Source organism: Mauremys mutica, chromosome 14 (genome assembly GCF_020497125.1).
Source record: "Mauremys mutica isolate MM-2020 ecotype Southern chromosome 14, ASM2049712v1, whole genome shotgun sequence".
NCBI lineage: Eukaryota > Metazoa > Chordata > Testudines > Geoemydidae > Mauremys > Mauremys mutica.
The window spans coordinates 28,254,957-28,276,950 of NC_059085.1; the positions used below are offsets into that span (position 1 = coordinate 28,254,957).

Genomic DNA, 21,994 nt, shown 5'->3' on the forward strand with positions numbered 1-21,994 from the left:
CAAGACGCTGCCAAGCCTGCACTCCCCGGAAGCCCTGGTGTTGAGGATACAAGGAGAGGACCACCACCAGATAGGTACAGGATGCAATGCTAGTGCAGTGTACACTGGTCACAGTTCAGTGCCGCATCGTATGGGGCATGAGCAGCTGCCTGACTGCTGTGAGATATATCAAATCTCCCATGTTATTCTAAGCCCTTACTGGAGCACAGCACAGGTTCTTCCCTTCCTCTTGTTTGAGGGAACACATCCAGCTCTGTTCTAACACACATTCCCCACTGCCACCACATCCCCATTCTGCAGGGCTGAACTTTCCCAGATGCAGCTGACATGGTAATGCAGTTTGGCATAAGAGCTATACATTCAGCCTTGGGAATCCAACTGACTTCAGACACATTGGTTGATTCTGGTCTAGGGAACAATCTTGGATTTATAAGGAGATGGGCAAGATGAATGAATTGCCTTTTCCTAGCTTGATTTTTCAAAAGATATTGAGCTCCTGCAGCTCCCATTGACTCCAAAACACTTTGTGGGTGGTCAGCAGTTCTGAATATAAGGCCATTACCCTCATGTCTGATTCTGGTTTTACACCAAGCAATCTCTCCTTCCCAAGACTGACAATGAATTGGATTTGTTTGTCTTCACTTCAGCATGTCAGAATCCATTGGTCCTACTGAAAGACCCACAAAAGGATGGGTTAAATATCTTACCATGTTTTTTCAAAAATATACTGTCCACTTGGGCTATATGCTTGCATATTGAGGGTCGGATTCTCTCAGATATAGCATGCTGTGCATCTGGTCTAATGCTGATGTATCATTGGGAAACAGATGAGCAGCTGCAGGTGTTACAGATCTGAAAGTGGTATATGACTCCACATTTCTTCCAGAATAAATTTAAAGACTTCAAAGATATTCAGCACCACAAAATCAAGTTCAAACTCAACTATATACATCTGTACTCTAGTTCTGTTTTTTTCACTGACTGGTCAGTAGTTAAGGCATATATTTGCTTCCAAAGATACAAGAAATTCCAACTTCCAGCAGAAACAATCCAGGTTGACCCAAAGTTAAATCAATCATTCCATGCTGCTAATTGTATATTAAAAAATGTTTACCTGCTCAATTTTTTTTCCAATTTATCACTATATTCTGGATATCTTGATTATCTAGCCCTTATTAATGTGTGACAAATGATGTTGGTCTTGTAATTGGGTTTCGAGAGTCACCCCTTCTTATAGGAATGAGTCCATGGCACTTTTTAAATGCATGATCAGAAGGAAGATAATTTAACCACAGGTAGAATCTTAATTTTTAAGAAATGATAATACAAGTTTTGGTTCCAGTTATGTCATTTGTTCTTTGTTTCCAATTCAATATTTCCATTGTGGAAAAACAGTTTATAACTATCCATACTGGGATTAAAGTAGTGATCATGCAGCTCATTGTACCATGAGGATCTGGAGGTATTTGATTTTTCCAGTATTAAACTACCCAGACCAAATCCTGACTCTTTCACCATGAGTTATGTAGATTTCAGTACTAATGGAAGTTGATATATTCTAACAATTAAATATTTTTAAATGAACATATTGATTGGGACATTCAAAAGGCAGATGAGGGATTTTTGCACCCAACTCCCATTGAATTTCAATTGGAGTTAGGTTCCTAAATCCCTTTGAAAATACAAGCCATAAGCTTCAAAGTCTTCAGGATACCTTATCATTGGCTTGTCTACGAAGAGCTCTTAACTGAACACAACACTAATGGGAAGTGACTGAGCCATTCCTTACCACTAGCTACACAGAATGTTGAGGCCTTTCGGGGGCTAATCAAGCATGTTACATTTGCAATCTTCTAAATCATGCAAATCCTAAAGGCTATGGAGGCCAGTTCTGTGGAAGGCTAACCTATATCATAGAACAAAAACTCCTGTTCCTAGAAAAGAAGTGAAATGGGCAAGGTAGGACATATTGAGGGTATGTCCGTGTCAAATTGTGAATGCCATTTTGATTCTCACCTTAATAGTAACCCTCATCCCCTTTGCACCGTAGCCTCCACATTTGTTTAGGACATCCAGGGTGTATGTTGAAAACCAGTCTAATCTTGATAAGTCAGACACTCCTAGACACTGTCTGCTCCCACCAGTGTTCAATCAGCCTGGAACAAGCCTGTTTCCAAGTTAGGAGTTCAGGGAATTCACTGGGCTAGGGAAAGTCACACACTCCAGCCAGGGAAACAGGCATCCAACATTAGAGAGGGTATTTCTACCTCGGAGTAGGGAATAGGCGCCTCAACTGTGGACTGCTTGAAGTTCATGCTGCTTCCCTAGGACACCAGTGGTAGGGTGTCACTTTGTGCGCTTCAGGGCATTTCTTTTTTGACTAACAAAGCTTGGCGCAAGCACTGACTGGCCAGAGATGACTCTGCAACAACAACTTAAAGAAGAATTACAAAGGATGCAGTGAAAACCAGTTGACTCTTGCCTTTTAGTTTATCCCATGCTACAGGAATGAGAGAGCTTATGATGAAAGGCTATAAATTTAGCACAAAAAAGGAAATACTACTGTGCACATTGTTTGGTCAGCTGTGTGATTCACTGCCACCGCAGCCAGACACTCACTTAAAAAAAAATAAAGGTCTGAATAATTTTCCAGCAGTAGGCACTTGTAGCTAGGCCAGCTAAGATAATGAGAAGGGAAATCAAAGCTCATGCCTCAAGACATAAAATGATTGCTTGTGTGGGGATTAGGAAGGAACTCCGCCCCAACACACACACACACACACACCGCATAGCACAATTGCTAGGTGTATTATGAAGGGTTTTCATATTTGCTCTCCCCTAAAGTATTAGATATTGGTTACTGCCAGAGGCAGGATTCCAGACTAGATAGAGCAGTGGCCCAATGCTCTATGGCAAATCCCATGTAACTTGTTCTGTAATAATTTCTATGGTATCCAAATGCCTGAAAGAATCTGGACATTCTACTGGCTTGATTGGTAACAGAAGATATAAACTATTCATGTAAAATATCTTGCTGCCGTTTTAATGTCTTCAAAGTCCAATGTTCCTATTTTGAGGAAGATGAAGTATGGAAATAAGGTTCTAAAATCTAATTAAGTTGCTAAACCAAGAGCATTTAAATTATAACTCTTCATGCTACAGGTATTTAATAGGATTATTATACAAAAGAAATTGCAAGGCTTTTACTATCTGTTCTTTTAATAAATTTGAGTGATGTTAGAGGATGCTGCCCTCATCTGGTGGCACATTACTAAGAACCACCTGAAAGAGCTCTAGTTCATACAGTATGGAACTGCTTCAAAGATGAGGTGAGAGCAAATTATAACTGTAAGAACTAATAGTACTAACGTGTATCCGAGCGCATTAGTTGCATGACTGAGACTGCCCAAGAGTCAAGATATGCTATACATGTTACTTCATGATTCTCCTCTCCCCCCCCCCCCCCCGCCAGTTCAAGACACCACTGTTACTCCATAGCACCAGATGTTACTCTCCCCACCATCCCTCTAATTAATCCAAGGTGAAACAGTACAGAGATCAGGGATGAGGTGTGGTGTAAATATGTATGAATCCGGAAACCAAGTGAGTAGAATAGAAAAACATTGAGGCACCATATGCCCTAAGTGCCCAGCATGGTAGTAGAGACATGGGAGGTGTCTGGCAAAGCCATACACTAGGCTCAGAAGATGTATTTTTCTCCAATCCTCTGGCATATACACCTTCCTGTAGCCCTATACTCCCTCCTCATTGCGGTTCTTCCTGGTTCTTATCAGAAAAATCAAACACACCCCTGCCCCTCCCAGAAAAGCATGCTTGTACCTGCAAGGTTGTATGGACAATAAATGCAGTTTACTATGATTTCATGTGCAAGTAGAGTATTTCCATATATAAATGGTCACTGAGACACTTAAAGACCACTTGAACCCACAACTGTTCATTTGCTAATATCCAATTTATGTATGCAAATGCAGTAATTTTTCAAGAAAATTAGGCATACAATTTCATCTCATTGATGTGCAAGGTTGTAGGTGTAAGGTATGGTATGCAGCTTTGTTCCAGGCCATGCATCCTATCTGCTGGACTAAATAAAAAGCAGGTCCATAAGGGTGATGATTTACCAGGTGAAACTTAAATTAGCCAGATTCTCATAATTTTCATTGGTGGTAAATTCTCTTTCCTCTAGGGTAAGTGCCTCAAAACACAACCCGTCCACTCTCATTCAGCATTGCCTGGTGAGCTGAATTCTTCCTTCTCTCCGCTGGGTATTTAGTTTGTCAGCTGTGTTTTCCTGTTGGAGTCCATATTGAGCTTACTGTACTGTCAGCCAACTGCGACGTTAACACTCAGTTCTGCCCCTCCCATTTCTTTCTCTTGATTCAGAAACTGTGCTGCTAGAAAATGTCATTTCTAAAACTGTTGATCATTAGCTGAACATCATAGATCAGGATCTTTTTAACCAGAAGCGCTGGAATAACTTGAGAGGGTGACTAAAGCCAGTGAACACAATTTTTCCTATAATTACTGCATAATGAAACTAATTTCTTTTCACCCTGGATGCCTTTCACCTCTTGCCAGCAGCGTTAATGTAGAATATGGATGTTAATAATGAGGATAGTAAGAACTGAGCATTTTAAAATCTGAAGCCTTACTTTAATGGTATTCAACATCGTAAGTATGCAATATAATTAGGCTTGGCAGATTCATTTTGGGGTTTTTTTATAATTTTGATGGATAATATAGACATTTAAGCTTTTTTATTTTTATCTATTTAAATCTTCACAGCTGTGGGAAGTTGTGGGGGCAGACAATAAGGAGGTCAGGCAATCATTTAAGGACAGACATTGAGATTCAAAGAGTTGAAAGAGTTAAAGCTTTATAACTTAAAAGAATATCAACATGTCAAAATATACAAAGTAAACATCCTTCAATCAAACTAAAGCAGCATTTTTCTTACTTTGCCTATCTGTGAATTTTGATTACATTGGATGGAAATATTTTCTCTTCTGTGTGCAAACCAAAATTGACATTTTACATTTATCAATAGAGATATAATCATTCTAAGCCTAAATAATAATAATAGAACTGCTCTTTACCAATTCAAAGGATGCACTTTTCTCCTCAAAGCAGCAACGTGATATCATACTGAAGATATTTAGGGCACTAGTTGGCACCTTTGTACATCCTTGTATTTAGATCATTATGTACTTTAAATAAGCAGAATAGTAATGCAGCTCATTCCGTTTATAAGGCCTTCTACACACTAAAAATATTCTGGTCTCTTAGGACACATCTCACTCTTTCAGCCTCCCCAGTATTCAAAAGGGGAGCAGACACACACTGAGCAAGTTACACTCATGCTCCTAGAGCCGTGCAGCGGATGGTAATTCCATGTCAAACATTTTTTAAGTCTGGCTTTGTTTTGAATTGGAACAAAACCCAACAATTTCAAAATCTTCCATGAAAGAAAATTCCAAACAAAGATTCATTTTGGATCAATCAAAACATTGTTTCAATTTGACAGGATATTGAATTATACCACATGCACTCCTCTATCCACCCACCCCCACACAAACCCAGTTTTTTTCCAAAATTAAGTTTGTGAAATCAACAATTCCAGGAAGCATTTAGATTTTAACAGAACTGCATTTTTTGATGGAAAATGGCTCCATCCAAGTTTTTCCAACCAGCTCTATGTTCTCCCTTCTAAAATCGCTATGTCCAATTTCTGTTCAGTTATTTTCACCTACCTCCCATTGCATTCAGTGGGCAGTGCATATGCTTTATCTGAATCAAGAACTTGACCCCTTTTTTAAAATCTGTGCATAATTTAAAACTATCCCAGGAAAGTTTTAAATGACATTCCACATACAGACTTACACTAAATTATTCCATAGGACAAGTTTGGTTATTTCTTAATAATGTCATGTAGTCCTACTGTACATCTCTCCCATCATCTCATGCATTTGCTAGTGCTTTTTGTCCCAAGACATTTTGCAGTACTGGAATTATTTCATCCACTGCTGAAATGCTGCCCCTTCTGGGACAAATACAGGAACCGTTTAACTTAGGATAATTTAGGAATTCCTAAGTCTAGGAAAAACAATACCATATATAACTGAGACCTCAGGGCAAAGGCAGGTGTGGTACAAACGCTTACTCATCTAAAGTAACCCATCTAGGGTGGGATTTTTAAAAGTGACTTAGGAGCCCAAGACTTGCAATGGAATTTGTGCTCATAAGTCAGTCTGGCACTTTTGAAATCCCACCCCTTAATGCCAGTTTTAATCCTCTCCATGTGATGTCACCAGCTACAGTGACCCTTTACCCCATACATTCAGCACTGACTGGTGGGGAAGATACGACCTATGGATCTGCCTGTGGAAGCACCAACACCACCGAGCTCTGCCTTGTTTCAGTGATGGTAGCTGGATCAAGGCCTAAGTGAACCTGCTCACCTGGAACTGGACCAATAGAAGCAGAATTAGTGACTTAAGGAGCAGAATTAAGACTTAAGAATGGTGGGTTACAGCCCAGGATCTGTTGAAAATATCTTGTCATCCTAATACCTGAGAAGAAGGCTCATGTTGGAGTAACACAGGGATCCAATAATATGGCAGGAAAGAGCCATAAACATTTCTGTACTGAATGTACAATCCATATGCCTGGAGTTGGTGTCATCCCTATTAGAGACTGCGTTTACAGAGATTGCCTACAGTGAAGATACTACAAACAATTAAATTATGCTCCACCACTGTGGAGCAAAGAGCAGCTACAGTATGAGGATGTCACCTGTAAGATTTATACTGATGTTAAATCATGAAGGTCATAAAGAAAAAGCAAGGGAATGAGTTGTGGCTTTCAAGCAGACAAACGAATAGAGGCTCACATTAGATAACAACTGGATCATGCTCTAATAAACCATGGCTACACAAACACCCACACACACACCCCTCTGCCAACTGCATGCCTGCAGCACAGAGAAGAGAACTCATATCCTCTGCTCCAGAAACACATCTGCTCCTCTTCTACTACCTCAGATTCTCCTGATCTCTAGATATTAGAGATCACTGGTAGTAGGGCTTACAGCAGATATATATTTTACAGACTCCAAGGCAATGGAAGAGGAGACAGCTACAAACCAATACTGAATGTTCATCTTTAAAATGCTTTAGACTCATCAGGGGCTGGATCCTGCGCATCCTTGTGTGATACTCAGCACAAACTCAAGGCTGTTGCAGTACAAGTGTGAGCAGTGGCTACGTATGTGTGCAAGTAAGGGTAAAGCCTAGGTGTAATCCAGTGTGCTCAGCTTGAGCTGCGTGTGTGGAGAGTGGATTAAGAACAGATGTGTCTAGGCAGACGTTGACGTAAACATGATCCTCAGCATGCAAATGAGGTTCTTATCTGATCAGAGGTTCTCTCTGGTTTTATCCTTGGTACCAGGCAGGAGTAGCTTGTTAGCCACAGAGCAGCACCTTCATTAACACAGGCCTGGGTTCTCCTGCACTCTGTCCTGGTCAATGTTTTAAATTTTGTGCTAATATTTGCAAAACTCAGCCCCTCTGAAGTGCAGGATCAAGCTGCACATAATTCTTCTTCCCAGGTAAAATGTTTATGTTCTCATTTTTCTGATGAGGAAGATGAGGGGTTAAGGCTCTTGCTCAAAGCCAGAGACTGTGTGGTGGACACAGGAATTCCTAGCTCCCCACCCCCAGGCTGAAGCCGCGCTGTCCAATGCATTTGAGATTTGACTTACTCCAGCCTCAGAGGTCAGTAGTGCATGCCCACGACATGATGTTACCCCTTTCTTACAATTTGGATTCGGAACTATTATTTTGCACAAAATAAGAATTCAGTGCACAGTTGTGCTCATTCCTGTCAATCTGCAGTGATCCTGCTGCAAGCAAAATAGAAAGAAATGTCTTCCCATTTTAATCATGTAGCAGAAAGAAGCACTAATGGTCTTAATCATCGGGGGAGTTAATGCAGAAACAGGGAAGCAAACAGCAATGTCTCTCAAAACAGGAAAGGAGCCACAGCCCTCAGTATCTTGATTGCACAGAGATCAACTACTGATGACTATTGGGAAACATTGGCCCTCCCACATGGTAAAGAGGTGGAGTAAGAGGGCTGTGTGCTTTTCCCTTCCCCGTGGGAAGTAGCACAAATTACCCATTACCTGGGGAGGCTGTGAAATCTCTGTCATTGGAGGTTTTTAAGAGCAGGATGCACAAACACTTGGTCAAGGATGGTCTAGATTAGGGGTGGGCAAACTTTTTGGCCCGAGGGCCACATAGGGGTTGCACAACTGTATGGAGGGCTGGGTAGGGAAGGCTGTGCCTCCCCAAACAGCCTGTCCCCCACCCCCTATCCACCCCCTCCCACTTCCCACCTCCTGACTGCCCCCTTCAAAACCCCCGACCCATCCAACCCCCCTGCTCTTTGTCCCGACTGCCCCCTCCCGGAACCCCTGCCCCCTAGCCAACCCCCCTGCTCCCTGTCCCCTGACTGCCCCAACCCGTATCCACACCCTGACAGCCGCCCCAGGACTCGCACCCCCTATCCAACTACCCTCTGCTCCTCCTCCCCTGACCATTCCCTGGGACCCCCCCCCGCCCCTAACTACCCCCTGGGATTCCATCCCCCTGCTCCCTGTCCCCTGACTTCCCTCCCGACCCCATCCACATCCCCACCCCCTGACAGGCCCCACAGGACCACCCACTCCCTTACCCAACCCCCCCACTCCAGCTCATCTCAACCAACTTCTGTCCTTTTGGGTAAAAAGTTATTACCATCTAAAATACTGTCAAACAAGGGTGTTTTCTCTTCTTAAAATGATTTCCAGCTAAAGGAAAAGGGAAGAAGAAATGTTGTTTTAATGAAAACCTTATTTAATACTTTACATTTTAAATGCTTTAACTGTTTTTCCTTCTTTTATCTTTCATAAAAAAAGTTTAAAGAATTTTTAATAGTGTTTGCCTTAGTACTAAGCAGGCTGAAGTCTGTATACCAAGCTCCAAACCCTTTTTAACACTGTTAAATACAAGACAGTAACTGAGTTATATTAACACTTTTATCCCACTTATTTCCTCTAAACTAGGGGTTCTCAACCTTTTTCTTTCTGAGTCCCCATCCCTGCCCCCCATGCTCTAAAAACTCCATGGCCCACCAGTGCCACAACTACTGTTTTTCTACATATAAAAGCCGGGGATGGGGTAGCAAGCAGGACAACTGCCTGGGTCTGAGGCCTGGTCTACACTAGGACTTTAATTCGAATTTAGCAGCGTTAATTCGAACTAACCGCTCAACCGTCCACACCAGGAAGCCATTTAATTCGAACTAGAGGGCTCTTTAGTTCGAATTTGGTACTCCACCCCGGCAGGTGGAGTAACGCTAAATTCGACATGGCTAGTTCGAATTAGGCTAGGTGTGGATGGAAATCGAACTTAGTAGCTCCGGGAGCTATCCCACACTGCACCACTCTGTTGACGCTCTGGACAGCAGCCCGAGCTTGGATTCTCTGCCCAGCCACACAGGAAATGACCCGCGAAAATTTGAATTCATTTTCCTGTCTGGGCGGTTTGAATCTGACGTTCTGGTTGCACATCGGGGCGAGCTCCGCAGCACCGGCAGCAATGCAGAGCTCTCCAGCAGAGGAGTTCATGTAATCTCTGAATAGAAAGAGGGACCCGGCATAGACTGACCGGGAACTCTTGGATCTGATCGGTGTGTGGGGCGAGGAGTCTGTGCTTTCGGAGCTGCGCTCCAACGAACGGAATGCAAAGACCTACGAGAAGGTCTCCAAAGCCATGATACAGACTGAGGATACAGCCGTCATGCAACGCAGCGCCGCGTGAAAATCAAGGACCCCAGACAAGGCTACCAAAAAATCAAAGCGGCCAACGGACGCTATGGAGCCTGCCACCACTGCCCCACCAGTGACCATGGACTCTGATGATGGGACAGTGTCGACGGACAGTTCCTCGACGATGTTCACGGACGGGGAAGATGAGGAAGGGTTTGTGGAGGACGAGGCAGGCGACAGCGCTTACAACGCTGGTTTCCCCGACAGCCAGGATCTCTTCATCACCCTCACGGAGATCCCCTACCAACCCTCCCCGGCCAGGAACCCGGATCCTGAATCAGGGGTAGGAGCAGTCGGTAAGTGCTTTAACCATGTTAACTTTTATTCTTAATATAACAGGAATCTGAAGTGTGTGAAAAGGAGGTCTCTGTATATATGGGGATAGAACAGAAATCCTCCTGGGAGAACGCCACGAAGCTCTCCTGCCGTTAATCGATAAGCATCAGCAGGAGGTTCCTGGGGAGAGCTGCCTTATTGGGTGCTCCGTGATAGCACACTTTTCCGCGCGAGGCTTTCACGCGGTATTCAGGGAGCACTGCCTCCCAGAGCACGGCTGCATAGGTCCGTGGTTCGTGCTAGCTTTCACGCAGCATGCGCTCTCTATCTCCTTCAGTGCCTGTCCTCACGGTGATCTCGCTCTTAGACTCCTGCATCTAAGTAGGGGAAGAAATGTTACGTTACGCCTGGTCCAAAGTATTTTTAATAAATAAACGGACAGACGGCATAGCACAGACTCAGCACGCAGCTGCGTGACGAGCGTAACGGAAAGCCAAAGAATCAAATGGACGCTCATGGAGGGAGGGGGGAACGAGGACGCAAGGTATCCCACAGTTCCTGCTGTCTCCGAAAAGCATTTGCATTCTTGGCTGATCTCCAAATGCTTCTAGGGTCAAACACAGTGTCCGCGGTGGGACGGGGCATAGCTCGGCAATTTACGCACCCCCCCGACCCCCAGAAGTTAAAGGGAAAACAATCCTCTGTTGACTCTTTTACATGTCACCGTATCTGTACTGAATGCTGCAGATAGATGCGATGGTGCAGCACTCAACACCAACATCCTTGCTCCCCCCACGCTATGGATGGCTGATGGTACAAAACGATGGAAATCCATCCTCATCATCAGCCTATTGGCACATGGGGCAGTGCAAAAGGGCTGGTAACCATGACAACCGTACCAACTTGCTTGGGACCGGTCGGTCAAGGCCGCCTGTTGCTAATTTTTCATGGTAGATGGTGCAGTATGGCTGGTAACCGTCCTCATCATTGCAACAGGGGGCTGAGATCCATCAGCCCCCACCCTTCATTGTAAAGAAAAGATTCAATTGCCCCTGGACTAGCAGAGGGATGAGTGGCTCCCTCCTCCACACCCCTTAATGTCATCTCTGGACTATCATTGCAGCTGGAGGCTTCCTTCCACTCATTTCTCACAAACGACTACCTGTGTCTATATGCATTCTATATTACTTCATCACACAAGTGGGGGGACAATGGTACTGGAACCCAGGAAGGCTGGGGGAAGAATGGAATGAACAGCTGGGGTTGTTTCAGGAGCACACCCTGTGAATAGCGTTCAGCTCAAAATTTATGCAGGATTGGACAGAGAGCAGCTGTGGTCTCTGGTTGTATGATACAGTGGTTCTCTAGTACACTTGCACATAATCTAGGCAGGACTGATTCTATTTTTAGATACCCAAAAAGGAGGGATTGACTCGGGGAGTCATTCCCAAATTTTGCTTTTGCGCCCCTGGCTGATCGACCAGGGGCACTTATGACAGCACCAAATGGTGCAGTGCAAAAGGACAGGTAACCATGACCATCTTATTACCGTCTTCTTACCAGTTCATGGTATGGTAGACGGTGCAGTATGCCTGGTAACCATCGCTGCTGTCATGCAAAAGCATAAGCATGCTGCTGTGTAGCGCTGCTGGTCCGCCTCTATCAGCGGCATACAGTACACATACGGTGACATACACAAAAGGCAAAATAGGGTCCATTGTTGCCACGCTATGGCGTGTGCCAGGGCATTTCATGGAAAACGTGATCGAAATGATTGTCTGCCCTTGCTTTCCCGGAGGAAGGAATGACTGGCGACATTTACCCAGAATCCACCGCGCAAATGATTTGTGCAACAGCAGGCACAGGGGTTCTCAACAAAAAATTCACAGAGACAGCCTAGACTCAGTTAATTGTTCGCAAAAAAGTATCATTGCAAGGAATTAACTAACTGTTTCCCATCTCACAGCTTCCACTGTCTCCAGACCTTCCACAGCATCCACCTCGCAGAGGCTGGCGAAGATTAGGCGGCGAAAGAAAAAGACAAGGGACACGATTTTCGATGAATGTGTGGGCTGCTACCTAGCCGAGGCGGACCAGCAGAGGCAGTGGAGGGAGAAAGTCTCTCTGTACCAGCGCTCACACAGCGAATGGGAGGAGAGGTGGCGTGAGGAACACAAGCAGGCGACTCAAGCAATGCTTGTACTACTGAGGGAGCAAACGGACATGCTCCGGCGACTTGTGTATGTTCTGCAGGTCCGCTGCAGGACAGAGCCCCCGGCAGTATCTCTGCAACCGCCCTCCCCCGCCACAAAGTCACATACCCCCCTCACCCTAAATAACCAGGAGGATGCCCGCCCTGGGCCGTGAATACTGTCACTGCACCCCAGCAGAGTGCTCAAGTAACCAAAAGCTCTCATACCCTACGTTTGCATAAGTCCTTCCCTTCCGGACTCAAACAAGTCCCAATCCCAGTCCCATCCCATAACTGTGTACTTAAGTAATAAAAATACTTTGCTGTTAAGTACTGTTTCCGTCATGTTTCCTCACTGAAGACTGTGTTTGAATGGGGTGCGTGGGGAAGTGCGTTGCTAATTGCATAGGACAGGCACCTTTCGCAGGGTACAGACACGGGGGCCGGATCAGCAGCGGGTAACACACACAGTGCAGTCAGCAGGCACCGTGGTCGGTATGGGAGGTGGTTTCCAGGTTCTGTGTGGGCGGTGGGGATGTGACTTTTTAGCGGGGGAGGTCGGGTACAGATCTTATACAGCGGTCCTTGTTGTGGACCGCTGAGTCACGCAGCAGAGGAATCTGTATCCGTCCTCCTCCGCCACAAGGCCACATAGCCGCCCGCACACAGAATCCCAAAAAGGAGGGATGGCAGGCTCCGTTGAAACAAGCAGTCCGGCAATGCGGACCGCTGTAGGAGCAGGAGCCTGTCATTCCTTAAGTTTAGAGGCGGTCTTTACATCAGCGCACACCCTACCCACCGCAGTCTGCGTTCCAGTTTCGACCCTTTAACGAAAAGTCATGAATAAAGAAACCTCTCCTCAGTAACAGTGTGACATGTATTTTATTTTTACACGTGTCTTGGAAGTGGAGGAAACGGGGAGAACGGGGTATTTAACCGAAGAGGAGAGTCAACAGTAACTGGGTAAAGAAACAGGGGCAGGTTCAGCTTCTCTGTAAAGAAACTGAACAGTCACAGGTCACGCTGCTCGCTGCTCGCTGGTATTTGAAGAGTTCCTTGTCGCTGTCCCAGGCGCCTGTATAGGGCTTCATGAGCAAGTGCATTAGCGGGCAGGCTGGGTCACCGAGGATCACTATAGGCAAATGCACATCCACAACAGTTATTTCGTGGTACGGGAAGAAACTACCTTCCAGCAGGCGTCTGAGCAGCCCACAGTTCCTGAGAACACATGCATCAGGAACCTTGCCCGGCCATCCGACGTTCATGTTGGTAAAACGTCCCCTATGGTCCCCCAGTGCTTGCAGAACCATTGAAAAGTAGCCCAATTTCTCAGCAGCTGAATGTGGAAGAGGTGGACGATAAAGTGCGAGGAGGAGAAAACGGCGAGGATCGCAGCGGGCTCCATGCTTGCAGTGCTGTGGCGTCCACGCTTTCACTGACCAGAAAAGTGCACGAACAGATTGCCCGCAGGCGCTTTCAGGGAGGGAGGGAGTGAGGGCGTGATTGACGGTTCAATGACGACAGTTACCCAAAACCACCCTCGACACATTTTTTCCCCCAGCATGCATTGGGGGGAAATCCCAGAATTCAAATGGGCAGCGGGGACTGCGGGAACTGTGGGATAGCTTCCCACAGTGCACCGCTTCGAAAGTCGACGCCGGCCCCGTGAATGTGGACTCAGAAGTTCGAATTAGTGTATTTAGTATGGATACACAAATTCGACTTCATAAGGTCGAATCCACAAATTCGAATTAAGTAGATTCGAAATAGTCCTGTAGTGTAGACAAGGCCTAAGTTGCTCAGGCTTTGTCTTCAGCCCTGGCTGGCAGGGTCCTGGGCTTCAGCACTGCATGATAGGGCTTCGGCTTTTGCCCTGGACCCCAGTGAATCTAATGCCAGCCCTGCTTGGTGGATCCCCTGAAATCTGCTTGCAGCCCCCCTAGAGGGCCCCAGACCTCTGGCTGAGAGCCACTGATCTAAATTAATACAATATACTAACTTCCTGGTCAGTCACAATGCAGCTTAGGGTGACCAGATGCCCCGATTTTATAGGGACAATCCCAATTTTGGGGTCTTTTTCTTATATAGGCTCCTATTACCCCCCATCCGCTGTCCCAATTTTTCACATTTGCTGTCTGGTCACCGTACACAATGCTATCTGGGTCATTGTTACAAGTTTATGCAGCATCAATGCTAGTGGCATTTGCCATCCCCGCTGGAAGATTTTGCTTCTAGTTGTTTAACATACCACCTTATTAGAGGCACTTGTACTAACTGGACATGGTAGAGACAATGCCTAGTTTAGACAAAGCTTCATCCCAGGTCCCAGCAATGAAACTAAAGCCATCTACAGCCAGTAGCTTAATTAACTCTGGCTGTTCTACATTCAGAGCAGGGGAGCAGGCTGCAGCTGCTATTCTGTCTGTCCATTCCCCTCCCCACCCCCGTCTCTCCCTCACCCACACACAAACACACCCTTTCACTTCACCTTAGAAGCTAACTGGAGGGTGGACAGGTCAGAACAGATGTACATTTTAACCCTCTCTGTTCCGCAACCATTTAATGTAGGTCATGTGGATGCTGCTCCTACTAAATCCCCATTAAAACCATGAGGACTTGGGAGCCTGAGGGAAATGTTGCTCCCAACACACAGTTTCCATGGCACTGCCAAGGCCTTTAGGCTGAAGCCCTGCTATCTGAGTTCTCTCTTCCAACTATCAGAGAATAAACTTGCTTTCTGCGATCTTCATGGTTGTCTCTTACCCCTTTGAACAATTCCTTTCCATGAGGGTCCCATGCCTTTTCCACATTTCTGTTATCGTTAGCAGTATGCTACCACTTACAAGCCCTAGCAAACACTGAGGCCCTATTGTGCTCCTGCTCTGAAGAGCTTACACAAGCCATGTATTAGGCTTAAGGGACAACGCCAGAAGCATTCCAAGTCCCTCACTCCCGCCATCTGTCCCCCTCTCTATGCCCGCACCCCCCAGCACTTAAGAGTTGATATAAATATAATGGTCAGAATACAAAAAATATGAACTAAGTGAAAAATTAGGGAAAAAGAGGGAGCAGATTTTTGCACTTACAGCATTTCTGGGAGTATTTCTCATAAATCATCTCCTAAGACACCCATAACCTGTCTTCTCATAAATTCACAGCAGCTGCTCAGGTGAATCAAGTGAGTTTATGAAAATACACTATAGCCATCAAAACTTACCTTATGACCTTCATCTGTCCCCCCACCTCAGCCCATGGGGACACCAATTGTTTGTGCTAAGCAAAATACATTCTTTCAGGCACAAAATTCTTTGTACTCGGGAAAGCGACCTCTCTCCCAGCCTTGTATCCCCTTTATAGTAAGAGGATAAAGCCTTTGCACACTTATCTTGGAATGATTAACATGGGAGTTAGAGCCATAAAGAAGCAAGTTAGTTAAAAGTAAATGTGGCTACTCTTTCATCCAAATCCGTGTCTTCTCAGGAAGATTTTACATCTGGAAAGAGAAACCTGTGTCACCCCCAAAGCTTTCCCCTTTTTTTTCTGCGACAATTTGTTACTTGTAGATGTGGGAACTGTATCATCATGGCTGGAGAGAATAAGTGGGGCATTATTTTTTTCTTTTCCTTTGATATGAACAAAAATTAAAGAAAGAAAGACGCTAAGAAGTTGTGAGAGGGAAACCAGAATAAAAAAAATAAGCAGATGCAATGTTATTTTGTATGCTATTGCATGAACCAACAGTGGCATCCAGTGGTATATTTCCGTAGAAGAATATTGCATAAAAATATCACTAATCGTGCCATGCATGAGAATATTCTATGGAGCAAATTTTCCAAAACTGTTTTTCCAGTATGCACTCACTTTTAGACACAGTCATACATAGGTGCTGGGAACTAGGGGTGCTGCTGCTCTCAGCATCCCCACTATACAAATTGTTCCAGCACCCATACAGTCATTAGCACCAGGAAAAGAGTGTGTGTCAGCAGACTTAATATGTGCATCTGTTAGATAGTTAGAAAGCTATTTACACCAATACTTAAACCTGCCTCAGTGCAGGGGACTGGACTAGGTGACTACTGAGGTCCCTTCCAATCCTATATTTCTATGATTTGCATGCAAATTTGGTCTTGCACAAATTAGTGTGCGTTTAAAATTATCTTTGCAAGTTTGGAAGCTAGGTTGAGGCACCTTTGAAATTTATGTGCAGACTGGCTGATGTTAGAGTTGAACATTTTCTCGGGTTATTTATTTTCAGAAATTTGAAACCCTGCTGTCTGAGTTCTCTCTTCCAGCTGTCAGAGAATAAACTTGCTTTTTGAGGTCTTTAAGGCTGTCTCCTGGCCCTTCTGTTGTTTTTTAGACTTAAATCCACGAGATGGCAGCAGATACATTTCCAGGTCTGTACTGTTCAGTTAGGCCCTCTTGGGGTTACTGTCCTGTCTCTTGATCATTTAGTGCAGGGGTTCTCAGGACAAATTTTTTAGTGGCCTCAGAGTGTGGCCACCAACTCTTTCTGGTAGCTGCTCTCACACTTCCTCCTAAAATACTTAATTAGCTTTAGGAAAAACGAATATATGCACATACACATGTCCAAATCATTGTAATTTATTTATTGCTAAATAGTAAGTCTGTTGTGAAAAGTGATATTAACAAACACACAAGTATCACCTTTCACAGCAGACTTACTCAGCCCTGACAAGCCTAGGGACAAATTAAGCCCCTGATAGGGGGTTGAGAGCGGCAGCAGGGACCAGGGACAATGGGGATGGGTGGGTGGGGGGCCAGGGAAGCAGCAGGGGGCTGGAGCCTGAAGCCCCATGGCCAGGGGCCTGAGGTTGGAGCCCGAAGCCATGTGGCTGGAGCCTGGGACCTGCCGCCGTGCAGCCCGGAGCCTGGGGATGAAGCCTGAAGCCCCACAGCCAGAGCCTACCACCCTACCACTCCAAGGCTGAACCACAAAGCCTAAGCCCCACTGCCCCGGGAAGGTGGGGAAATCATGGGCTGCCTGCTCCTCCAGCGTTGTGCCCCAGGTGTCTCCAGAGGGGGGCAGGGCCCAACCCCTACTGGTGGCCCCAGCAACCAACTCCAAGGCGGTGCATCCAGGAGCAACAGGGAGGGGAGGGACCGCTACTTTACCCCCTCAGTCACAGTCCAGGAGGTTGTGGCCGCAAGAAAAGCCCCTGGTGGCCACATGCAGCCATGGTGGCCGCATTTGAGAAATGCTGATTTTAGTAACAGTAAATCAACTGTTATATCAGGAACATACTTAGATGCAATTAACAGTTTCAACATACATTTCTATATATCGCTATGTGAATACACATAATTTTTGCTGCCCTTTTATCATTGCCAAAACAGGGAACAGAACAGACATTAAAAGTTACACTAGTCTTGCATATGGATTTTGTTTTTATATAAATGTAGATTTTCAGGACTATGAACTCACATTTGAAATAAGACACCAGCCAAAAAGGTTTCCGTGACAGTATCAATAGCATAAACAGATATTTGTGAAGTTTGACTCAGCTATCATTATAGAGGGAATGGGAGAGAAAGCAGTGTCTAGTGATTAAAACAGAACAGAGAACCAAGACCACATGCCCGGTTCCCACTTTAGCCAGTGACTCACGTTTTCTTTGGGCTGGTCAATCAGTTTACTTCTGTGCCTGAGTTCCTTCAACTGTAAAATGATAATTCCTACTTTAGAGGTATATTGAGGCTTCATTAATGTTTGTAAAGTGCTTTGTAATTACACAGCACCTGTAAGGTTCTCAAAGTATTCATGTCAGCCAACTATACAATGAAAGAGGGAACTGTTTACTAAGTAAATAGGCATAAATTAATTTCATATGTAGCTCTTGTGCCAGAGGCAAAGAACAGTAAAAAGGACCGGGTTCAAGTGCACTTGATATATAGATTATATTTATGGGAGTCTTTCTAAATAAAGGAAATGCTTGTCTTGAGCCCCTACCTAGAAGCGTATTCACACTTATGGATTCTAAGAAGTTAAAACTAAACCCCTTGGTCATCTTTACCAGTGTTCCTATCCCATTCAGCCACCCCACAGGAGTCTTTGGGAACCTAATTACTAGCTACCTTTTATCTGAGAACCTGCTTATATATCTTATCTAGGAAAGGAAAGGAAAAAACATTTATTTTAGTAAGAAACTGAGGCCTGATCTATACCCAGTATTTGTTCTGGTGTAGCTATGTCCATTAGGGGTATGGTTTTTTACTGATATACCAGTACAATCCGTCGTGTGGCTGCCTCTGTATAACTTAATCACCTTCATATATAGGAATAAGTTGTAACAGTATAACTGTGCCCACACTAGAAGACTGTACAGCTAACTATACCAGTACAGTTACAGTGGTATAACTTGTGTGTATAGACAAGGCTCAAGAAAAAAAACATGTATGTGAGCTATTGAACACACTGCAGTCTTTATTATTACTCATTGAGGCCCCCAAATCAATACCCGCATCAACCTCACTCATTAATCCAGTTCAACAGCGTTGTAGTCAAATGGGTTGGAGAAAGGAGGTGGATGGCTTCATAACCACTACTTAACCAGATGTGTTCCTGTATAGTGCTGCCAGCTCCAATAGGACACTTGAATCTGTTTCTGAAGTGGAGTCCAATACTCTGAGTTGGAGCGTCAAATCAGCTGGGAGATCAGCACAACTTAAAAACTTTCACTCTCTCATCTACTTTGGCTTGAACTACCTAACCTGAGCCCACTGACAGTCAGAACAGGATGGCACCCTTTCCCTGTAGCAATCCTTTTAATGTCGTCACAGCCAATTTAACAAAGAAATTCCAAATAAAGTTTATTAAACTATATTGAAGCAAATGATAGGTGTGTGAATTTAGCTTGCCAGTTACTAAATGTGCCTTCTGTTCCCTCCATTTCTCCTACAGGGGGAGCAACAGAGCTTCTGTGACCTTGCATTTATGCATACCAGTCCTAACCTGTAGAGCTTAGAAAAGGCGGAAACTGATCTTCAAGACAACATCTTCCACAACAGACGCTGAAGCTTGATTTCCAAGGAGCAAATCAAATTGAGAACAAGAACATGGAGATAAAAATCCCACTGAAACATTTATTTCCAAGATACCAACTCTCCCCACCAATATCTTATATCTGCCCATGACAGGTAGAGGCAGACCTCTAGAAAACATTTTCCATCAAAAGCAAGCTTCCTATTCTACACTGCAGGTTGAACCAAAGAGCAGGCCAGATGTGCCTCACCCTCTACCCACAGCAGCTACCTCTTTAACAGTCGTGGTCCTTCCCAAGCAGCAAAATCGATCACTCAGTTACATCGCTATTTGCATAATAGCAGTGCCTTGACTGAGGCCCCGGTTCGTAGCATACTTTCAGACAGTAAGAGACAGGCCCTGCTCTGCACAGGATACTGTCGACATAGACAAGACAGAGGCTGGGAGAATAATGCTTCTAGTTTACAGAGGGGGAAACTGAAGAACAGATCGATTACGTAACATAGCCCTAGTCACCCCAAAAGTCTGTGTTGGAGCAGGGAATTGAACCCAGATCTCCTGAGTCCCAGTCCAGTCCTTAGCCACAACAAGGCCAGCCTTCATCATTGGCTTTATCTGTGCACCTGTATAGGGCTGCCAGTCATCTGCCATCTGGAGTGATGCTCACATCTGACAACCTATTCAAGCCCTAGTGCATTTGGCAGGGCTGCAGACAGACAGCTGCACTTGCTCCTCCTGCCCATGGAGGGCAACATTGGTGCATTGTTCCAAGCAGCTAGGTGGCCGCTGCTCCCCCTGCTGGCACTGGCCAGCATGGAGGCTGAGCACCAAGGAGGCAGCAGCGGCAGAACAGGGAGCTGCTACTGGCAGCAAGGCAAGGAGATTGGGGGCAGGAAAAAATAGGGGCACTGCCCCTCAAATCCCCAGCAATTCCTACTCGCCCACAATAACTCTCCCTCTGCTGCAACCACCAGGAGGCTCCTTCTCCGCATCCAACAAATCCTCTTCAAGATTCTCCCTCCAACAACAACCCCTCCCACCTCCAATACCTCATTTCCCACGGACCCCCCTTACTGGCTTCTGAGGTGTTCAGAAACAGGCTCCTGCCTCCCCAACACCTGCTGATCGAGGAACCCGAGAAGGAGATCGGTGACACTGCTGCTAACAAGATGTGTTGCACATGCAGCTGCTCAAACTCTGTCAATCTAGGTATAGCAGAAAGCAAACAGGAAGTTTGAATGTCATGTTTTTCACTACTATTTCTTGTCAATTTGACTATGGGAAAAGAAGTTAGCAGACAGGCAAACAAAAACTTGCTGACGTTACAGCATCAATAACCTAAAGGAAAAATGGTGCATTTAAACTCCCAGTGTTGTGTATGCAATACAAATGAAGTATGAGCACCAGTGTGATTTAGGAGCACACATCCTATTAAAAGCCTATAGGACTTGTACATCTAAGGCACACATGGGCTTTTGAAAATCCCAATGTAAAAGGAAGGATAAGGGTATTTACCAGAGATGGGCTCGACCTAGAAAGTATAATTTGGCTCATACTGGATCATAGGATAATGCAATGAACAACAGTAAAGTGATTAATGGGAAAATCTTAAAATAACAAGGAATTAATAATACCATATGGAGAGAAGACAACACAAGGATCAGATAAGCGATTTTATAGCAGTGGTGTAAGTGACTCACCTTGCTTTTTCATTAGTTTTTCTACCTGCTCTTGGCTGTTAAGAATCTCCCTCAAGCTCTGCATATAACAATTTGAAAAGGCCACAATGCTGCATTCATTGGGAATTTCTTCTGCAGAGTATTTTTTACTTTTAGAGACTTTGGCTCCAAGCCTATTTTGGTTTCAAGGGGAGTTTTGCTGGCATAAAGACTGCACAATCTTTTATCTGAGGAGTTTAAAGACACTAACCAATGGTCAACTAATCTCCCCACCTCTTTTTTCTGTAGGGATCCTGCTCTCTCTTTCTTCCACCATTCTCCACCAGTCAAGGGTATTACTGTGCTAAATGCAGAAGTGTGCATTGGCGTGTTTATCCAACATGCTCTATAAACAGGAATATACATTCATCAAATATCAGATAGTCTGAACATTTTACATTTTCTCAGTTTGGAAGCATAAGGCAATGCCATTTCAGAGACTGCTGTTCGTTAGTATATCTGGAGCCATAGCTACCAAGATAAGATAGGTATTAGTTGAAAGAGAGACCAGGGTGCTTCCAAGAGGCACTGCTTATTCAATAGGTACCACTCCTTCCTTTGAGCCAGCACCTCTCATTGTATAGCGGTTCTCGGGACAAATTATTTGGTGGCCTCAGAGTGCAGCCACCAACTCTTGCTGGTGGCCACTCTCACACTTTCCTAAAATACTTAATTAGCTTTAGGAAAAACCAATAAATATGCACATATACAAGTCCAAATCATTGTGATTTATGTATTGCTAGCTAGTGAGTCTGCTGTAAAAAGTGATATTTGTTAATATCACTTTTCACAAGTATCACTTTTCACAGCAAACTTGCTCAGCCCCAGCAAACTTGGAGACAAATTAAGCCCTGGATGGAGGAGGCAGAGGGGGCCAGGGGCAATGGGGGTGGCCGGGGCAGGCTGTGGGGGGACGGAAC

At 44.8% G+C, this 21,994-nt stretch overlaps 1 protein-coding gene across 4 annotated transcripts in view; it reads right to left on the reverse strand.

The window, feature by feature from the left end:
- Positions 1-21,994, reverse strand: part of LOC123349360 — a 336,086-nt gene that overhangs the window by 305,457 nt on the left and 8,635 nt on the right. For 2 of the 4 annotated variants that reach the window (XM_044987356.1, XM_044987357.1), the window contains exon 3: positions 17,983-18,033. The exons of the other annotated variants lie outside the window; for them this stretch is intronic. In XM_044987356.1, the coding sequence (XP_044843291.1) occupies positions 17,983-18,033 (51 nt within the window). The remainder of the gene's footprint in view (positions 1-17,982; positions 18,034-21,994) is intronic. 4 annotated transcript variants of the gene reach the window in all.